Raw genomic sequence first — 14445 nt, forward strand, 5'->3', positions numbered from 1 at the left:
AGATAAGTTGTTTAATTTGATCATCAAAACAGTGGCAGTTGTGAAAACATAATGTTGGCAAACACGCTAAATAAGTTATAACTCAAAATAGACAGTCATCTCATCTCAAGTATTTCTCATGATTTACAAACAAATATTACATCTTAGACTGTCAAAAAAAGAAAAGTCAGCAGAAAACCTTGAATAAAAGTTTAACTGGTTAGGTTTTATATTTGCAAGTTCGAGTTTTTTAAGATTATTAAAGACTTTTATAATTATTAACTTTAAGATCTATTATATTAGTTAAGATACATGCAAATTGATATAATATTTATATTAATAAAAAAAAATCAATACGAGCTTCAAGTGTAATTATAAAGATGGGCTATATACTATAATATCATCAAAGTAAATCATTATAAAGATATTAAATACATTGTGCAATCCAAATGATATCATTATCTAAAAACCCTAACTAGTCTTTAGAGATTCTAGATAAGGGATCGATTGTATAAAGAAAAAGATATTTGCACCCCTAGTATGCCTTACATAAGATAAGTTGTATCGTTTTTTTTTTTTTTGTAGTTGCTATGGTCTAATGGTATTTCTATTCCTATCAATGTATCTATAAAGGGATTGCTACGATGAACAAATTCTTGTTTCTTAGGTCAAGAACTTAGTCTAAAAGATCCTGACTTAAAAAGATATTAAAAGAAAGCAAACTCATTCATAACTCATGTGTCACGAAGAAGCTAAAGTTAGAAATCCATAGAGATTTGGTGATTATTGAAATTTCACCTTTCCTTTGGTATTTTAAATATCAATGACTCATGTATTATGGGATACATGTTGAAATATCTTTTATTATCATTGAGGTTTTTTTTTAGACAAACTTAGAATTTTTTACTATTGTGTCATTTCAAATAATATTTTAGATAAAATCCCTTGCAGTTTTTATCCTTATATTAGAAGTGAATAAGTTGTATTACTTCCACTAATATTTTAGATATTGACCCAATACAAGTTTTTTATCCTTATATTAAAAATGAATAATAATAAATTATTATCTCTAATAATATTTAGGATATTAACCCTTTTGTATGGTTTTTTTATCCTTATATTAAAAGTGAATAATATATTAACATGAAATCTTTAGTTCGACCATAAACCAAACAAAAAAAACACTAGTTTGACACAGAAAACAAACTAAAACCAAAATCAAAATCAAAACTTAAAATGAATCAAGCTTGCCAAAAACACAAAACCCAATAATTTTCAATCAAAACCAAGAAAAAACTGAGAACACGAAAAACAAAAAAAAGAACATTAAGAACATGCCCAACAACATGAATATCTATACCAAATATGAACAAACCAAAGACGTAGGCATGTTGGAAATCAATCACTGAACAATAATCAAGCATCAACAATTATCAACCAATAATCACGATATGATCAAAATAGGTTTCGGTGCAAAAACAGAACCCTAGAATTAAAACTAAAAAAATAGTTATTGATGTAAATTAACCATAGATTATTAATTAATCAAGTTATGCAAAAATTTTAATGCAAAGAATTGGACCAAAATTAGTCCAAATCATGAAGCTACGACAATGATTGAAATCATGGGTGAAATTAAAGATAATTGAAAGTTTAATGGTAAATTAAAGATCAATTTATATAAATCCAAGATAAGGATCAAAATAAAAAAGGTGCTGAAATTTGAGAGTGACATTGAAGTTTGGTAGGGGCAAAATTGCATAAAATTAAAAATTTATGGTCACTTAGAGGTGCAAGAAAGAAATTAAAAGCAGGAGGACCAAATTGAAATTTAGCAAAATCCCTAAATTAAAACCTTAAGAGCCAAAATAACATCATTTGATTTAAATGAAACGACAAGTTTTAACCAAAATGACGTTGTTTTTTACCCAAACAATAAAAAAAAGAAGGACAGGCCAAACGACGTGTTGTTTAGAACTGTTCATCTTCTTCATCACTGGTTTCTCCCGACCTCCTTTTCACGGCGTTTAATGCTTCATCTCTCCACCAAATTTGACAAAACGTGCACATGTATGATGGTCTAACATCTGGCCACACCCTAGTATGGTCATTTCTGACTGATTAACACCACAATGGTCGCAACACCATTTCAAAGTGGCCAACCCAACCAGCCTTTAAACAACAACTTTTTCATGTCATGATGGCAATTTAGAATCAAATGTTGGGATCTTTCGGGGCTGAATCAATTGCCAAGATTTAGCACAATTAAAGATAAAATGTCCTTTTTTTACCCCTCCCTCTCGCTCACCACTTTGGCCATTTTCTCCATCGCATCTCAACCATTGTTGCCACCACCAACCACACTCTAGTCTTTTCTACAACACCAAGAACGACTCCACCAACCGTTTGCATCCGGCCAAGTGAGCCTTCTTCTTCCTTTTCTTCTTAACATGCCCCTCCCCATCAGCCATTACATGCAAAATTTGCATATAGTGATGGCTTAATTAAAAATAATGATAGGCTGGACCCATTTCGGCCTAGCCCATACCACTGGGCCTGGTCCAGTCCAACACACATAAAAAATAGGGCCATGTTTGTGGGTCGTTGTCGGCCCAACCCAACCCAGCTGTGTCTGGCCTAGATGGCTGGACTAGCCCAACTCATAAAAAAAAGGGGAACAATTGTTGGGCTGCTATCTGTCCAACCCAATATATTTAATAATAATATAGTAATATTAAAAACAAATTTTCCAGTGGGCATTTTAAAAATATTTATGGGCCCCTCGCATGTTTTTCCAATAATTTTGCATAATGTTAGGTTATGGACTTACACTATAAGATACAGATTCGGTATTAAAAAAATACTTAGTTTCCTCCGAAATTTAAAAAAACAAAAAATTCAAAAAATAAATTTTTATTTAAAAAAAACCAAAAATGTTTTATTTTTGTATACGGCCAAATCCTAAAAGTTTTCTAAGTATATTTTCTAAAAGATAAAAATCACAATATTTTTATCATGTTTTGTTTGGAAAAAAAATGGATATCATAATCAAATTATGATTATCCATTAGGGTTTGCTCAAAATACAAACAACTTATAACAATTAGTCTGTTCAGAATGTTAGGAATTAGTTATATTTAGGAAATAAATGCGATATTATAATTTGGACTTTAGAACGATTAGGATTTTACCCAATAAGATATAGACTCTCTCACGAAGGAAGATCTGCCTTGGACTTTAGAAAATACCATTGGATAGAAACACAACCTAAAAAAATAATCAAACAACAATACAGCTTACCTTCTGGTAGAGTGCACTAGAGGTGATGCATCTTTCTTTTGCACAACCAGTCCCTTACCCGAACTCTCACAGACCATAGGTTTTGTAGTAATCATAATACTTGGTGGCGACACCTAAACTCATAATCATAATTTTATGATTGTACCTCAAAACCCTTTCCTTTCCCAATACCTCTCAGGAAGCTAGCCCACCATTTGATGTCACCTCGTGATAAAGACAACAAAAATAAGGGAATATATTGCTAAATTCACTGATCAATATGGCGATGGTGTAACAAATCTCTTCATGAAGTTAAGATTGGTTGGTATATCACTAATTATAAGTTTTTCACTGGTTTTCTATGTTGCTTCCCAACTTAATCAATAATTGACAAAAAATAGATAATCATTTTTATGAGCACTTTTATATAGTAGAATTAGAGGTGACATTAGCATATAGCCAAAATAGTCTAAGATTTGAGAGAGTATAAATAAAGTTATGCCTTTTGATTTAAGAATCTAAACACTAAGTGTAGTACAACTATACAAGAGCAAGAGTGCATTAAACTCACTCTAGAAAGAATGAAGTGGAAAACTAGGAAAAGGTTTGTATGAACCAAGTACTTAGATATTTACACCCTTATAGATGATGTTGTTTGATATAAAAAGATGTAAACAAAGGGGTAAAAAAGAAGCCACTGAAGGGAACATCCCTAATTGGCTATTTGAATGGCATTACAACTATATATTCAATGATTTACTTAGAATTTGAAAACAAGTTTGAAAAAATCTAGCAGCAACTCATATTAGTTATAAAGCTTAAAATAAAAAAACTATTTGAGATTACTACATTAAAAAAGCGTAAGGAGGTTAACAAACCTAGTAGAAAAAACACAAAAGCTATTAAATGGTCAATGAGAATAAAGAATACTCTTTTGACATGAAAAGAGTCAAAGAAATATTCAACCACCTAATACGTGGAAGGAAGATCAAGCTAAATGACAACCATACAGTCCTTACAACTAATTCGATAAAGGGAAAAAAATATTATAAGTGACATGACTCATGAAGACATGATAGTAGCAATTGTGTTGTCTTTAAAGACTAGATTCATAAAGTATTAGATTCTAGCCACATTTGCTTTCTAGAAAAGAAGATAAAAATGGATAATAATCTATTTTTCAAAGTGACAACAGCCGTAGCTAATCCAAGCTAAAAGAACTCCTCGGTAAAGGGAAATTATAAAAAGTATAGTCTAATCAACTATAATAAAGTTAAAATTGGGCATTGATGTTGTTGCATGTAAAAGGTATATCAATCATATTAAGGCAAAAATATTGGCTCAAGAAAATTATGATAAAGCTTTTTACAAAGTATATAATTGTCTCATCTATCATACAATTCTACCTAATGACAAACACTAGAGGAGTAAAGCTGATTAAATTAGCATGCAGGAAAAATTCAAGACTTTTAGGCATATAAAACCTTTAGGTCAGGAGTGGCATAATTATTAACCATAAAAGAATTCATTAATAATTAGTGATGATAATAGTGATTTGGCTATTAACAACATCTCTTAGACCTAGAAAGAAGATGGTAACAAGCTCAATTAACCAAAACATAATTTAGAAGGGTGCAATGTCTAAACACTCTAGTGATAAAGAATGATGATAAACCATACACCTTACTAAGAGAACTAGTTTTGTATAAAAAAAAAACTAGTCCTTTGATTAATAATCAACAACAGGAAATATTTGTCAAAATACTAACATGTGGTGCTAATGATTGACCATAAACATGATCATTACAAGACATGATTGAGCTTAATCCAGCACAAAAATAGACTAACCATATTGTGCAATGGTTGATTTGTCAATCAATTTGAGTATAAAATGCATATCAAAATTCCTTTATTTAGGAATATGGGAGTATTTTTTACACTAAAAATAAGTTTTCATATGTTTACTAAAAAAAAACAGTGGTTGGTCATAACTAGTGAAAGAAAGGCTGAAACTAATTATTAATAATGAAAGTGACCAAGTCTATGAAGAGTCCAAATCGACTACGGAAGATATGCAATGATTGACCGATGGAACTATAAATCATGATCGTTTAAGAGAGCTAAAAGACTAATCGACTAAAAAAAAGCAATCGACTATAGAGATGAGGGATCGCATTATTGACTAAAAGATCAAATCTTACCCTGAATAAGGGTTTGTATCATATTACATTGGTATAAATTACAAATTATATAAGACTCATGTTGTAATTTCTTAATATGCTATGGATAGTTTGTATACAGTTAGGAATTATAGTTAATATAGGATTTGAAATATATATATATATATATATATATATATATATATATATATATATATATGCAATTTGCAGCTTTATGCATTTTTTTTCTTTTATTGCTTCCTTTATAGCTTTGCTTTATATTCCAGTTTGTTTATATTCTTTTTTCTTTTACTGTTTTTTTACTTAGCATTTACTTGAACAATATATTGTTTCTTCGGGATTGAAATATTACACATTTACACTTTATTTGATTTGTGAAATTTGTGAGGTTGTTATTTACCTTTACCTTTACCTTTACCTGCGATTAATTTTTTTTAATTGTGGTTTCTCTTTATTGGATGGAAGAACAAAGAAAATATATCATAATTGATCCATAAAATTATATGATAAATCAATAATTCTCTTGTTGATTTATGACGTGTGTGACATGTAAAGAAGTCTCACCTTGAGCAATCCTCAATGAATTTTGTTTTTTGTGATGTTCATCAATGATATATACATAAAAGACATTAAAAAAAAAACTCTCTCAAACTTTGCAATGATATAAATATATCCTAATTGTTAATTATTGTGAAAGATAATTCAACTATTTTATACGGTTCAAAAATAAACAAGCTAATTTCATTATAATCTTCAAAAATTATATAAAATTATTTGTTAATCAAACATGTTTATTTAATAATTTTTAAAATTTATTAATTTATAAATAATTCTAAACTGTCTTTAAAAAATAAAAAAAAATATTATAAATTAGTTAAATAATACACATGCTCAAGTGTAAAAAAAAACTAATATATACCAAAACATATATAAAAACAAACAATTCTTTTGATTCAGTTATAATTCCGAGTTTCAGTTCAATGACCATGAAAACCACAAACAAAACAATTATTCGGTTATTATCCATAATTCAATTATATTCATTTTTCAACTAAGAAATCTTAAACAGCCGATTTGTTCCGGGTGACGGAACCTTTCCAGAAAATCAGTAACCATCGCCATCCGCCAGCGGTGAAAAAATCCATTTGCTTTCTCAAAAGACGAGACCGAAAGTCTAAAGTTGGAGGCGTTGAGACCACCAGAGTGGAGGGAAGCTGGCTGCATATTAGCCAGTCAATCAGTGTTCCGACTTCTTCTGAGTTCCGGCGAATACTACATTTACCTAAAAAAATGTGTGGGTAAGATCGCGAGTACAATGAGGAGTAAACGTAGCAACAAAATATCGGGCCCTAGATCACGAGATTTTTAAAAATGATCTTTTTACTGTATTACTAGACAGCGGACCTTTGTATTATACGTGTCGTGTTCTTATATCTTATATTTGAGGATGATAATGGGTACACGAAATATCTAAATTCAAACATAAATTTTTTATTTAAACTCGACGAATTTGATTATTGAGTATAAATCATCAAATTCGATCTGAATAGTGTTGAGTATCCATGAATATAAAAAATCTATATCGTACTAACCCATAAGAATTTCTTTTCTGATCTAAATTGATGATATATAAAAAAAATTACACATATATTTTATATAATATATGAACCTGTTTATTTTTACGTTTCAAAAATATTTTAAAAAAAATTAAATTTTTTTTATTTTTTTACTTCAAAGTAATATGTTTTTGGTGTTTTTAAATCATTTTGATGCGTTGATATTAAAAAAAAATTAAAAAAATAAAAAAGCATTATCTTGATACATTTCTGAGTGAAAAATACTTTAAAAAGCAACCACTATCACATTCCCTTTATAAATATTATAGATATTTTATATAAATATCTTATAACTTATATATATTTATAAGATATTTATATAAAATATTAATATTAAAAAAATCTATATAAACAGAGTTTCATTTCTCTAGTTGAAGATGTGTTAAAACTCATCTTTCTAGACTTTATCATTTATATAATATATATCTAAAAAAAATAAGTCTAATACAAGATTTAAACAATGCTTAAAAAACATTTCAACTTGAAGAATATTTATTCTTCCTGTCACATGAACATATATTATATTAATTTTAAGTTTTAGAATGTTTTTCTTTCATGTGTTATTAGTTCCACCAAGTTTTCCGGGTCTGGTTTTATCTGATTTTTTATATAGGCATTACCCTAACCTAAACAGGTAAAAAAATTAATTTCCATTCAAATTAATTTAAGTTAGTTTCGAGCAAATTCGGGTGAAATTTTCATCGCTGCTGATGTATAAGCGAATATAACGGTGGTAATAATTTGAGCTTGAGCAACAAGAAACGAAACATTTGACATTTCGACTACATCTCTCAGCCCTCCACGTGTAATCGAATCTATTTCATCCATTTTACAGAGACAACATGGTAATTGACTATCTTTTATTTATTTTCTTTTTCCCGAGAGAGAGAAAATTATTAAATGAAATGGACTGGCACTCGTGGGGACTTGTTCAACCTTAGATATTTTAGAATTGACCACGTAAAAATAAATTAATCAAAGGAAATAATAATAAAAAAAAAAAAAGTAGGAGCAATCCCGCGTGGGATGCAGCCTCCCTCAACGGAATAAAAGGAAATGCCACTTGTCATAGAAAAAGGGTTCCAAATTAATATTAATTAGCTTGCAAAAATTACCCTGACATCTTGTAATTACATATATTTTTATTTTAATGAACAAAACAAATTATCCTATATTATAATATATCACCACATAAATAACAAATCAATTTCTAAACCCTAACCCCAACCCTAAATTCTCAATTACAAATCACAGCAAAGGTCTCCAAGTTAAAATTATATTTTTTAAAAAATTTTAAAATGTTTTATAAAGATATATTTGAGAGTATGGTCAAACCATGATTTTGAAAAAAAAAATTATTTTTACTTTTTAAATTTATTTTTTAAAATATTTTTATGTTGATATTAAAAATAAGTTTTAAAAAATAACAAAACATTATTTTAATATATTTTCAAATATAAAACACTTTGAAGCCTTATTTTTATCGCATTTCCAAATAAATTCTAAAAGAAATGTTTGAGGATAATAATTTTATTCTTTTATGAAGTTGAATTTGATTTTGTTAGATTTAATTTCAATTATGAAATTTTAGTTTTTTTTAAAATTGTAATACTAGTTTGATGGCAAAATAGTAATTATAAGTTTAATGAAAAAGTTATAATATTTAATATAAGAATTTTTTAGTTATTAATTGGAATACAATGAAAATATTGTAAATAATTAAAAAAAAAATTATTTGATTGAAGATGTAAAGTGTTATGTATTAATAAACTATAATTTTTTAAAAAAATAAAAACAAAGTGAAAAAAATAACCTAAAGGATGTTCAAGTAATTTTTCATATTTGTTTTTTTTTCGAACTCGTATGAATTTTATTTTCTTATGTTTATCCACAGTTTTAAGAAAAAGTAATCTCTTTCTTCCCCCATAAACCATTTCCTTATCAACGAAATTTCTGTATTTATTTAATGCAAGGTTTCCTTCACACATTAATGGGTGAAAACAAATCAAATTTCAAGGTAACTTGCCAGTCACGAGTTTCAAATCACAACAGTGCATATAAAAGATAAAATGTAGGGTGAGAAAAAAAACCAAGGTCAGTACAAAATCAAAAGGTTAAACACCTTACGCCCCCCCAACTTGCTTGGAAAAAAAACTCAGTTGACGCCAGAGGGAGCAGAGCCGCTTCTCTCTCTGAAACCTCTTAACGTTTCTCTCTCTACAACAACTCAGGAGCCTATACACCAGCTTCAGGTGCTCCCTTTTAATATGTTTTTTCTTGCCTTGCTTTCTTTACCGGGTTTCCATTGTTGTGGTTGCAATCACCCTTTGTTTGTTATTCTGGTAGTTTTTTTTATATATATGAAGGTTTGAGAACATGGGTTTGTCTTATCTTGTTTGTTTTTTCTCGTATGTGGAAATCTACTTGATGTGTTGTATTGATTTTTTTTCTGTGCTAGTATATGAAAAGATCAATTTCTTAGGGGTAAAGATCTGTTCATTTTTTCAGAAAGCAACTCTGGATGTCTTAAAGAATGCAATTTGATGATTAATTGAGCGTGTGGATTTTCTGTCGATTTATGATATAAACATTAGTGGTTTCACAGGTTTTCACGATTGTTTTTTCACTCTTTCTTTGTATGTATTTGAAATGATTGCTTTTCCCAGCGTTTTTTGTGTAAAAGAAATGAGCTTGATACAGATTCGAGACATTCGCATCATTTAAGTTGATGAATTTATTTGCTTCTTGGTGTTTTGAAGTAGCTCCGACCGTTCTGAGACAGGAAATAACTTCTAAATTCATCTGTTCATTGTTCACTTAAAGTTTCTGTTTATTTGAGGTTTGATTGTCTAATGTTGCCTTTTCTTTTTTCTGGGTTGGCTGGATAGATTTGAACAACACAGTGACGGTGGAACGAGACCCAAAATACATACACAGTTTTTGGAGTAGCAGATTTATATGCATAGAGTCACAACCTTACTTGTTTGCAGTGGCGTCTTGATTTTTATATACATTGAGTAACAAGCAAATTCGGGATCGTTGATGGTCCCCTTTAAAATGGTAGTTTTGGAGCTAATTGAGTAGGTAAAAACTGATCTTTTGTTTTCTTTAAGCAATACATCACTGCCCTTGAGAGATTGCGGGCAGCGTATTCCTCATGCTAAAGTGGTCACCACATCACTGCACTGCTTTTGTGACCCTGATTTTATCCACTGCGTAGCCTCTTCTTTTCCCTTCATGCATGAAAGCACATTAAATTGCTTCCTGCTATATTGTCACTGTATTCATGTCTGCTACAACGGCAACGTACTCATGCAGTGTGCATTGCAAATAAATTTACTTGTTGGTTTGTCAAATGTCATACATGCTTTAGAAGTGTTCATCTTCGTGAACCCAACTCATAAATTTGGTTATAAGCTATTGCATTTCCAAGATTCCTTCTTTTATTTTTTGATGGAATTTTAACTTTGCATGCTGCTCATTTTGCATATTCTATGAGCTTTTGGCTTTTGCTGATCCTTGAGCAGGCTATCCTTATATTGGTGGTACAGTAGCACACAGCAACCAAGAAATACATCCTCTTCCTGGAGATGTCAGGGTGTTAGTATCATGATATCTATTTTAATAATCCTTCATAAAAACCATTTTGTGCAGGGGTCAGCAGATCATGTTAAGGGCAAAGCAACTCGGTAATCTTTCCAGCAGTGCAAGGTTGTTTTTTCTAAGTGGTTCGCGGTGCAGTGCTACAGATGGTAGTTCTTCATGCAGTTGCTCTGAAGATGAAACCTGTGTTTCAACAAGGCAGCAACCGAGAAACAGTATTCTACTTGCACAGAAGCCATCCAATTTTGGATCTAAAACTTCAGCAAGAGTAGAAGCCTCAGTTTCAGGAGATGGAAGCAGTTTTCTACTTCCACAAAAAAGGTCCTCCATAGCATCCAAAACATCAGCAAGGGTAGAAAATTCAGTTTCAGGAGATGCCGTAAAGTTATTGGGCTCTCAAAAAGATGCAAGTGTTGAACACCCAAATTCTTTACCACAAGTTGCATCTACTCATAGCTCTTGTGGAATGTCAGGTTGTGTTAGTTATGCGATTGGCATTGATATTGCTGAAAAGGATGTAGGACACTCTTCTCCTCCTATTTCAGACCAGTTTATGAGAGTTGGTATTGCAGCAGTCAGCTTTCTGTCTGATTTAGTGAACTACAAGCTTCCTACATCAGATGGAACTGTAATAAACTCAACCATCAACTGCATGATTGACCCTACCAGGCAACTTTCCAATATAAAGTCTTCAAATGTAAAACCCATCAGGAGAGAGAACTTCACCAAGGCATATCCAAATTCATCTGCAGAGATACCAGTGGGGTCAAATGCTGCTGTTAACTACAACTCTATGAAGGATAGGGGCAACAAATCAAGTTTTGTTAGAGGTTTCAAACAAGTTTCAAGTATTGCTGCTGATAGTTCATTGGATAGTCATAGTTTACCTTCAGATGCATTTGATAAGAGGAGAACCATACCTCAGAGGTTAAAAGCTCAACCAAATCGGTTAGTGTCAAAATTTCATTCCAATGTAGATACTTCAGATGTAAATGTTGGGAAGCCATTCACTGATGGTTACAGAAGACCCTCGAGAGATACTAAAATGCCAGCTGTAGTAGCTCGAAGTGCTAGGCAGTTTGTAAGCACTGGGCATGTTGTAGAAAATGTTTCTCAGATATTAAGACAGTTAAGGTGGGGTCCTTCAGCGGAGGAGGCTCTTGTAAATCTTAATTGTCATATGGATGCCTATCAAGCTAACCAAGTTCTAAAACAGCTTCAGGATCATACTGTTGCTCTTGGATTTTTCCATTGGTTGAAACAGCTACCTGGGTTCAAGCATGATGGCTACACTTACACAACCATGGTTGGCATCCTTGGCCGTGCAAAGCAGTTTTTTGCAATTAACAAATTGCTTGATCAGATGGTCAGGGATGGATGCCAACCTACTGTTGTGACATACAATCGTCTTATTCACAGTTATGGCCGTGCGAACTACCTGAATGATGCAGTTGAAGTGTTCAATCAAATGCAGAAGGCTGGGTGTGAACCTGACCGAGTCACCTACTGCACACTCATTGATATCCATGCAAAAGCTGGGTTTCTTGATTTTGCTATGGAGATGTATCAAAGAATGCAGGCAGCTGGCCTTTCTCCTGACACATTCACTTATAGTGTTATGATAAACTGCCTTGGAAAAGCTGGCCATTTAGCAGCTGCTGACAAGCTATTTTGTGAGATGGTTGAACAAGGTTGTGTTCCCAATTTAGTAACATACAATATCATGATTGCTTTGCAAGCCAAGGCAAGGAATTACCAGAATGCATTAAAGCTTTACCGTGACATGCAGAATGCTGGATTCGAACCTGACAAAGTGACTTACAGCATAGTGATGGAGGTGCTTGGACACTCTGGATATCTTGATGAAGCAGAAGCAATTTTTTCTGAGATGAAACGGAAGAACTGGGTGCCTGATGAACCTGTCTATGGCCTTCTGGTTGACTTGTGGGGAAAGGCTGGAAATGTTGAAAAGGCTTGGGAATGGTATCAAGCCATGCTCCATGCTGGTTTGTGCCCAAATGTGCCAACTTGCAACTCCCTGCTCAGTGCTTTCCTGAGGGTGAATCGTCTGCCAGATGCTTATAACTTGCTGCAAAGCATGCTGAACTTGGGTCTAAATCCATCGTTGCAGACTTACACCTTGCTCCTCAGCTGCTGTACAGAGGCACGATCACCTTATGACATGGGATGTTATTGTGAGCTCATGTCAGTCACTGGCCACCCTGCACATATGTTCCTTTCATCTTTGCCGTCAGCTGGACCTGATGGTCAAAATGTGAGGCATCATGTGAGCAAGTTCTTGGATATGATGCATAGTGAGGATAGAGAGAGCAAGAGGGGACTTGTAGATGCAGTGGTGGACTTCCTTCATAAGTCAGGGCTCAAGGAGGAGGCTGGCTCGGTCTGGGAGATAGCTGCACAGAGGAATGTATATCCAGATGCAGTCAAAGAGAAAAGTTCATGTTATTGGCTTATTAACCTCCATGTTATGTCTGACGGCACTGCCGTAACAGCTTTATCTAGAACACTTGCTTGGTTTCGCCGCCAGATGCTAGTCTCAGGTGTTATCCCCAGTCGTATTGATATAGTGACTGGATGGGGCCGTCGGAGCAGGGTGACAGGATCTTCCCTTGTGAGACAGGCAGTGCAGGAATTGCTGCATATTTTCAGCTTTCCGTTTTTCACAGAAAATGGCAATACTGGGTGTTTTGTAGGGTGCGGAGAACCTCTTAGTAGATGGTTGCTCCAATCTTACGTGGAGCGGATGCATTTATTGTAAGCGATTGTTTGTAGTGTAGGCACAATTTTGTTGTGGCGGGAGTACCAGTGAAGCTGTATCACATGCCTAATATGTGTTGTTATTTGCAGCAGCAATTTTAGTTTTATTCTGACATCTTGGTAGCTATGTTCTACCGCAGCTTTAGCTGCTTCTGTGAGGGCTCTATTCTACCGCAGCTTTTGCTGCTTCTGTGAGGCCCTTGCGGTTGATTATTTGGAGTATTTGCATTGTTGTAAATATTTGGCTATCCTTCTATCTTCATCCTAGGACTGTAATTGTTATATCTTCATACTTCTATCTTCATCCTAAGACTGTAATTCAGTATTTACAATTAGATTATTACAATTGTATTTCATAAAAAATCAGAACTGTATTTTATAATAATCTTCTTAATATTTTATATTCACCATAATCTAATTGTAAATTATTAATTTTATTTTATTCAAATTAAAAATTATCATGAAAAAGTTATGTTGTTAACGCACAAAATAAAATCTTTATATTAGAATTACAATAAAAAGTAAATTTAACTAAATATAAAAAATAATTTTAATCTTTTGCTTGTATATAAAAGAAATCTATATATATATATATATATATTGTTCATTTTTTTTATTTTAAAAAAGGTAAAAAAAACTTGTAAAAAAAAACTATAAAAAACCTCTAAAATATGTTTTCTAAACTTGGTATAAATTTGGAAAAGTAGTTTTTTAATTTTTTATATGGAGAAATATTGTATTTGAATAAAAAAAATTCTTAGAACAAAAAAAATAAAGATAAAGAAGAAGACATATAGAATTGTGATTGGTGGTGTTATTCAAAAGAAAATGACTATCTTTGCATTATATTTGGTTATAGAGACAAAACAAAATAAAATATATAAAAATATATAATTTATTCTATCAAACTTATATTTTTTTAAAAACTTATATATTTAAAAAATAATTAGAGGTTACTGCAACTTGCAACCACCGCACTAGTTCAAATCCACCGCACTAGTTCAAATCAAC

The 14445-nt window shown here is 31.9% G+C and overlaps 1 protein-coding gene across 2 annotated transcripts; it reads left to right on the plus strand.

The window, feature by feature from the left end:
* Positions 1 to 9121: 9121 nt before the first annotated feature.
* On the plus strand, positions 9122 to 13696 carry LOC133675846 (pentatricopeptide repeat-containing protein At1g18900-like). Of its 2 annotated transcripts, XM_062097363.1 has the most exons (3): positions 9122 to 9305; positions 9942 to 10137; positions 10708 to 13696. In XM_062097363.1, exon 3 carries the CDS (start codon positions 10721 to 10723, stop codon positions 13433 to 13435), a length of 2715 nt encoding a protein of 904 aa, XP_061953347.1. In that variant the 5' UTR covers positions 9122 to 9305; positions 9942 to 10137; positions 10708 to 10720; the 3' UTR covers positions 13436 to 13696. The 2 variants fall into 2 exon arrangements, with proteins under 2 accessions (XP_061953347.1, XP_061953346.1); XM_062097362.1 differs by lacking the exon at positions 9942 to 10137 and having other exon boundaries at positions 9123 to 9305.
* Positions 13697 to 14445: the final 749 nt, after the last annotated feature.

Source organism: Populus nigra, chromosome 16 (assembly GCF_951802175.1).
Source record: "Populus nigra chromosome 16, ddPopNigr1.1, whole genome shotgun sequence".
Lineage (NCBI taxonomy): Eukaryota > Viridiplantae > Streptophyta > Magnoliopsida > Malpighiales > Salicaceae > Populus > Populus nigra.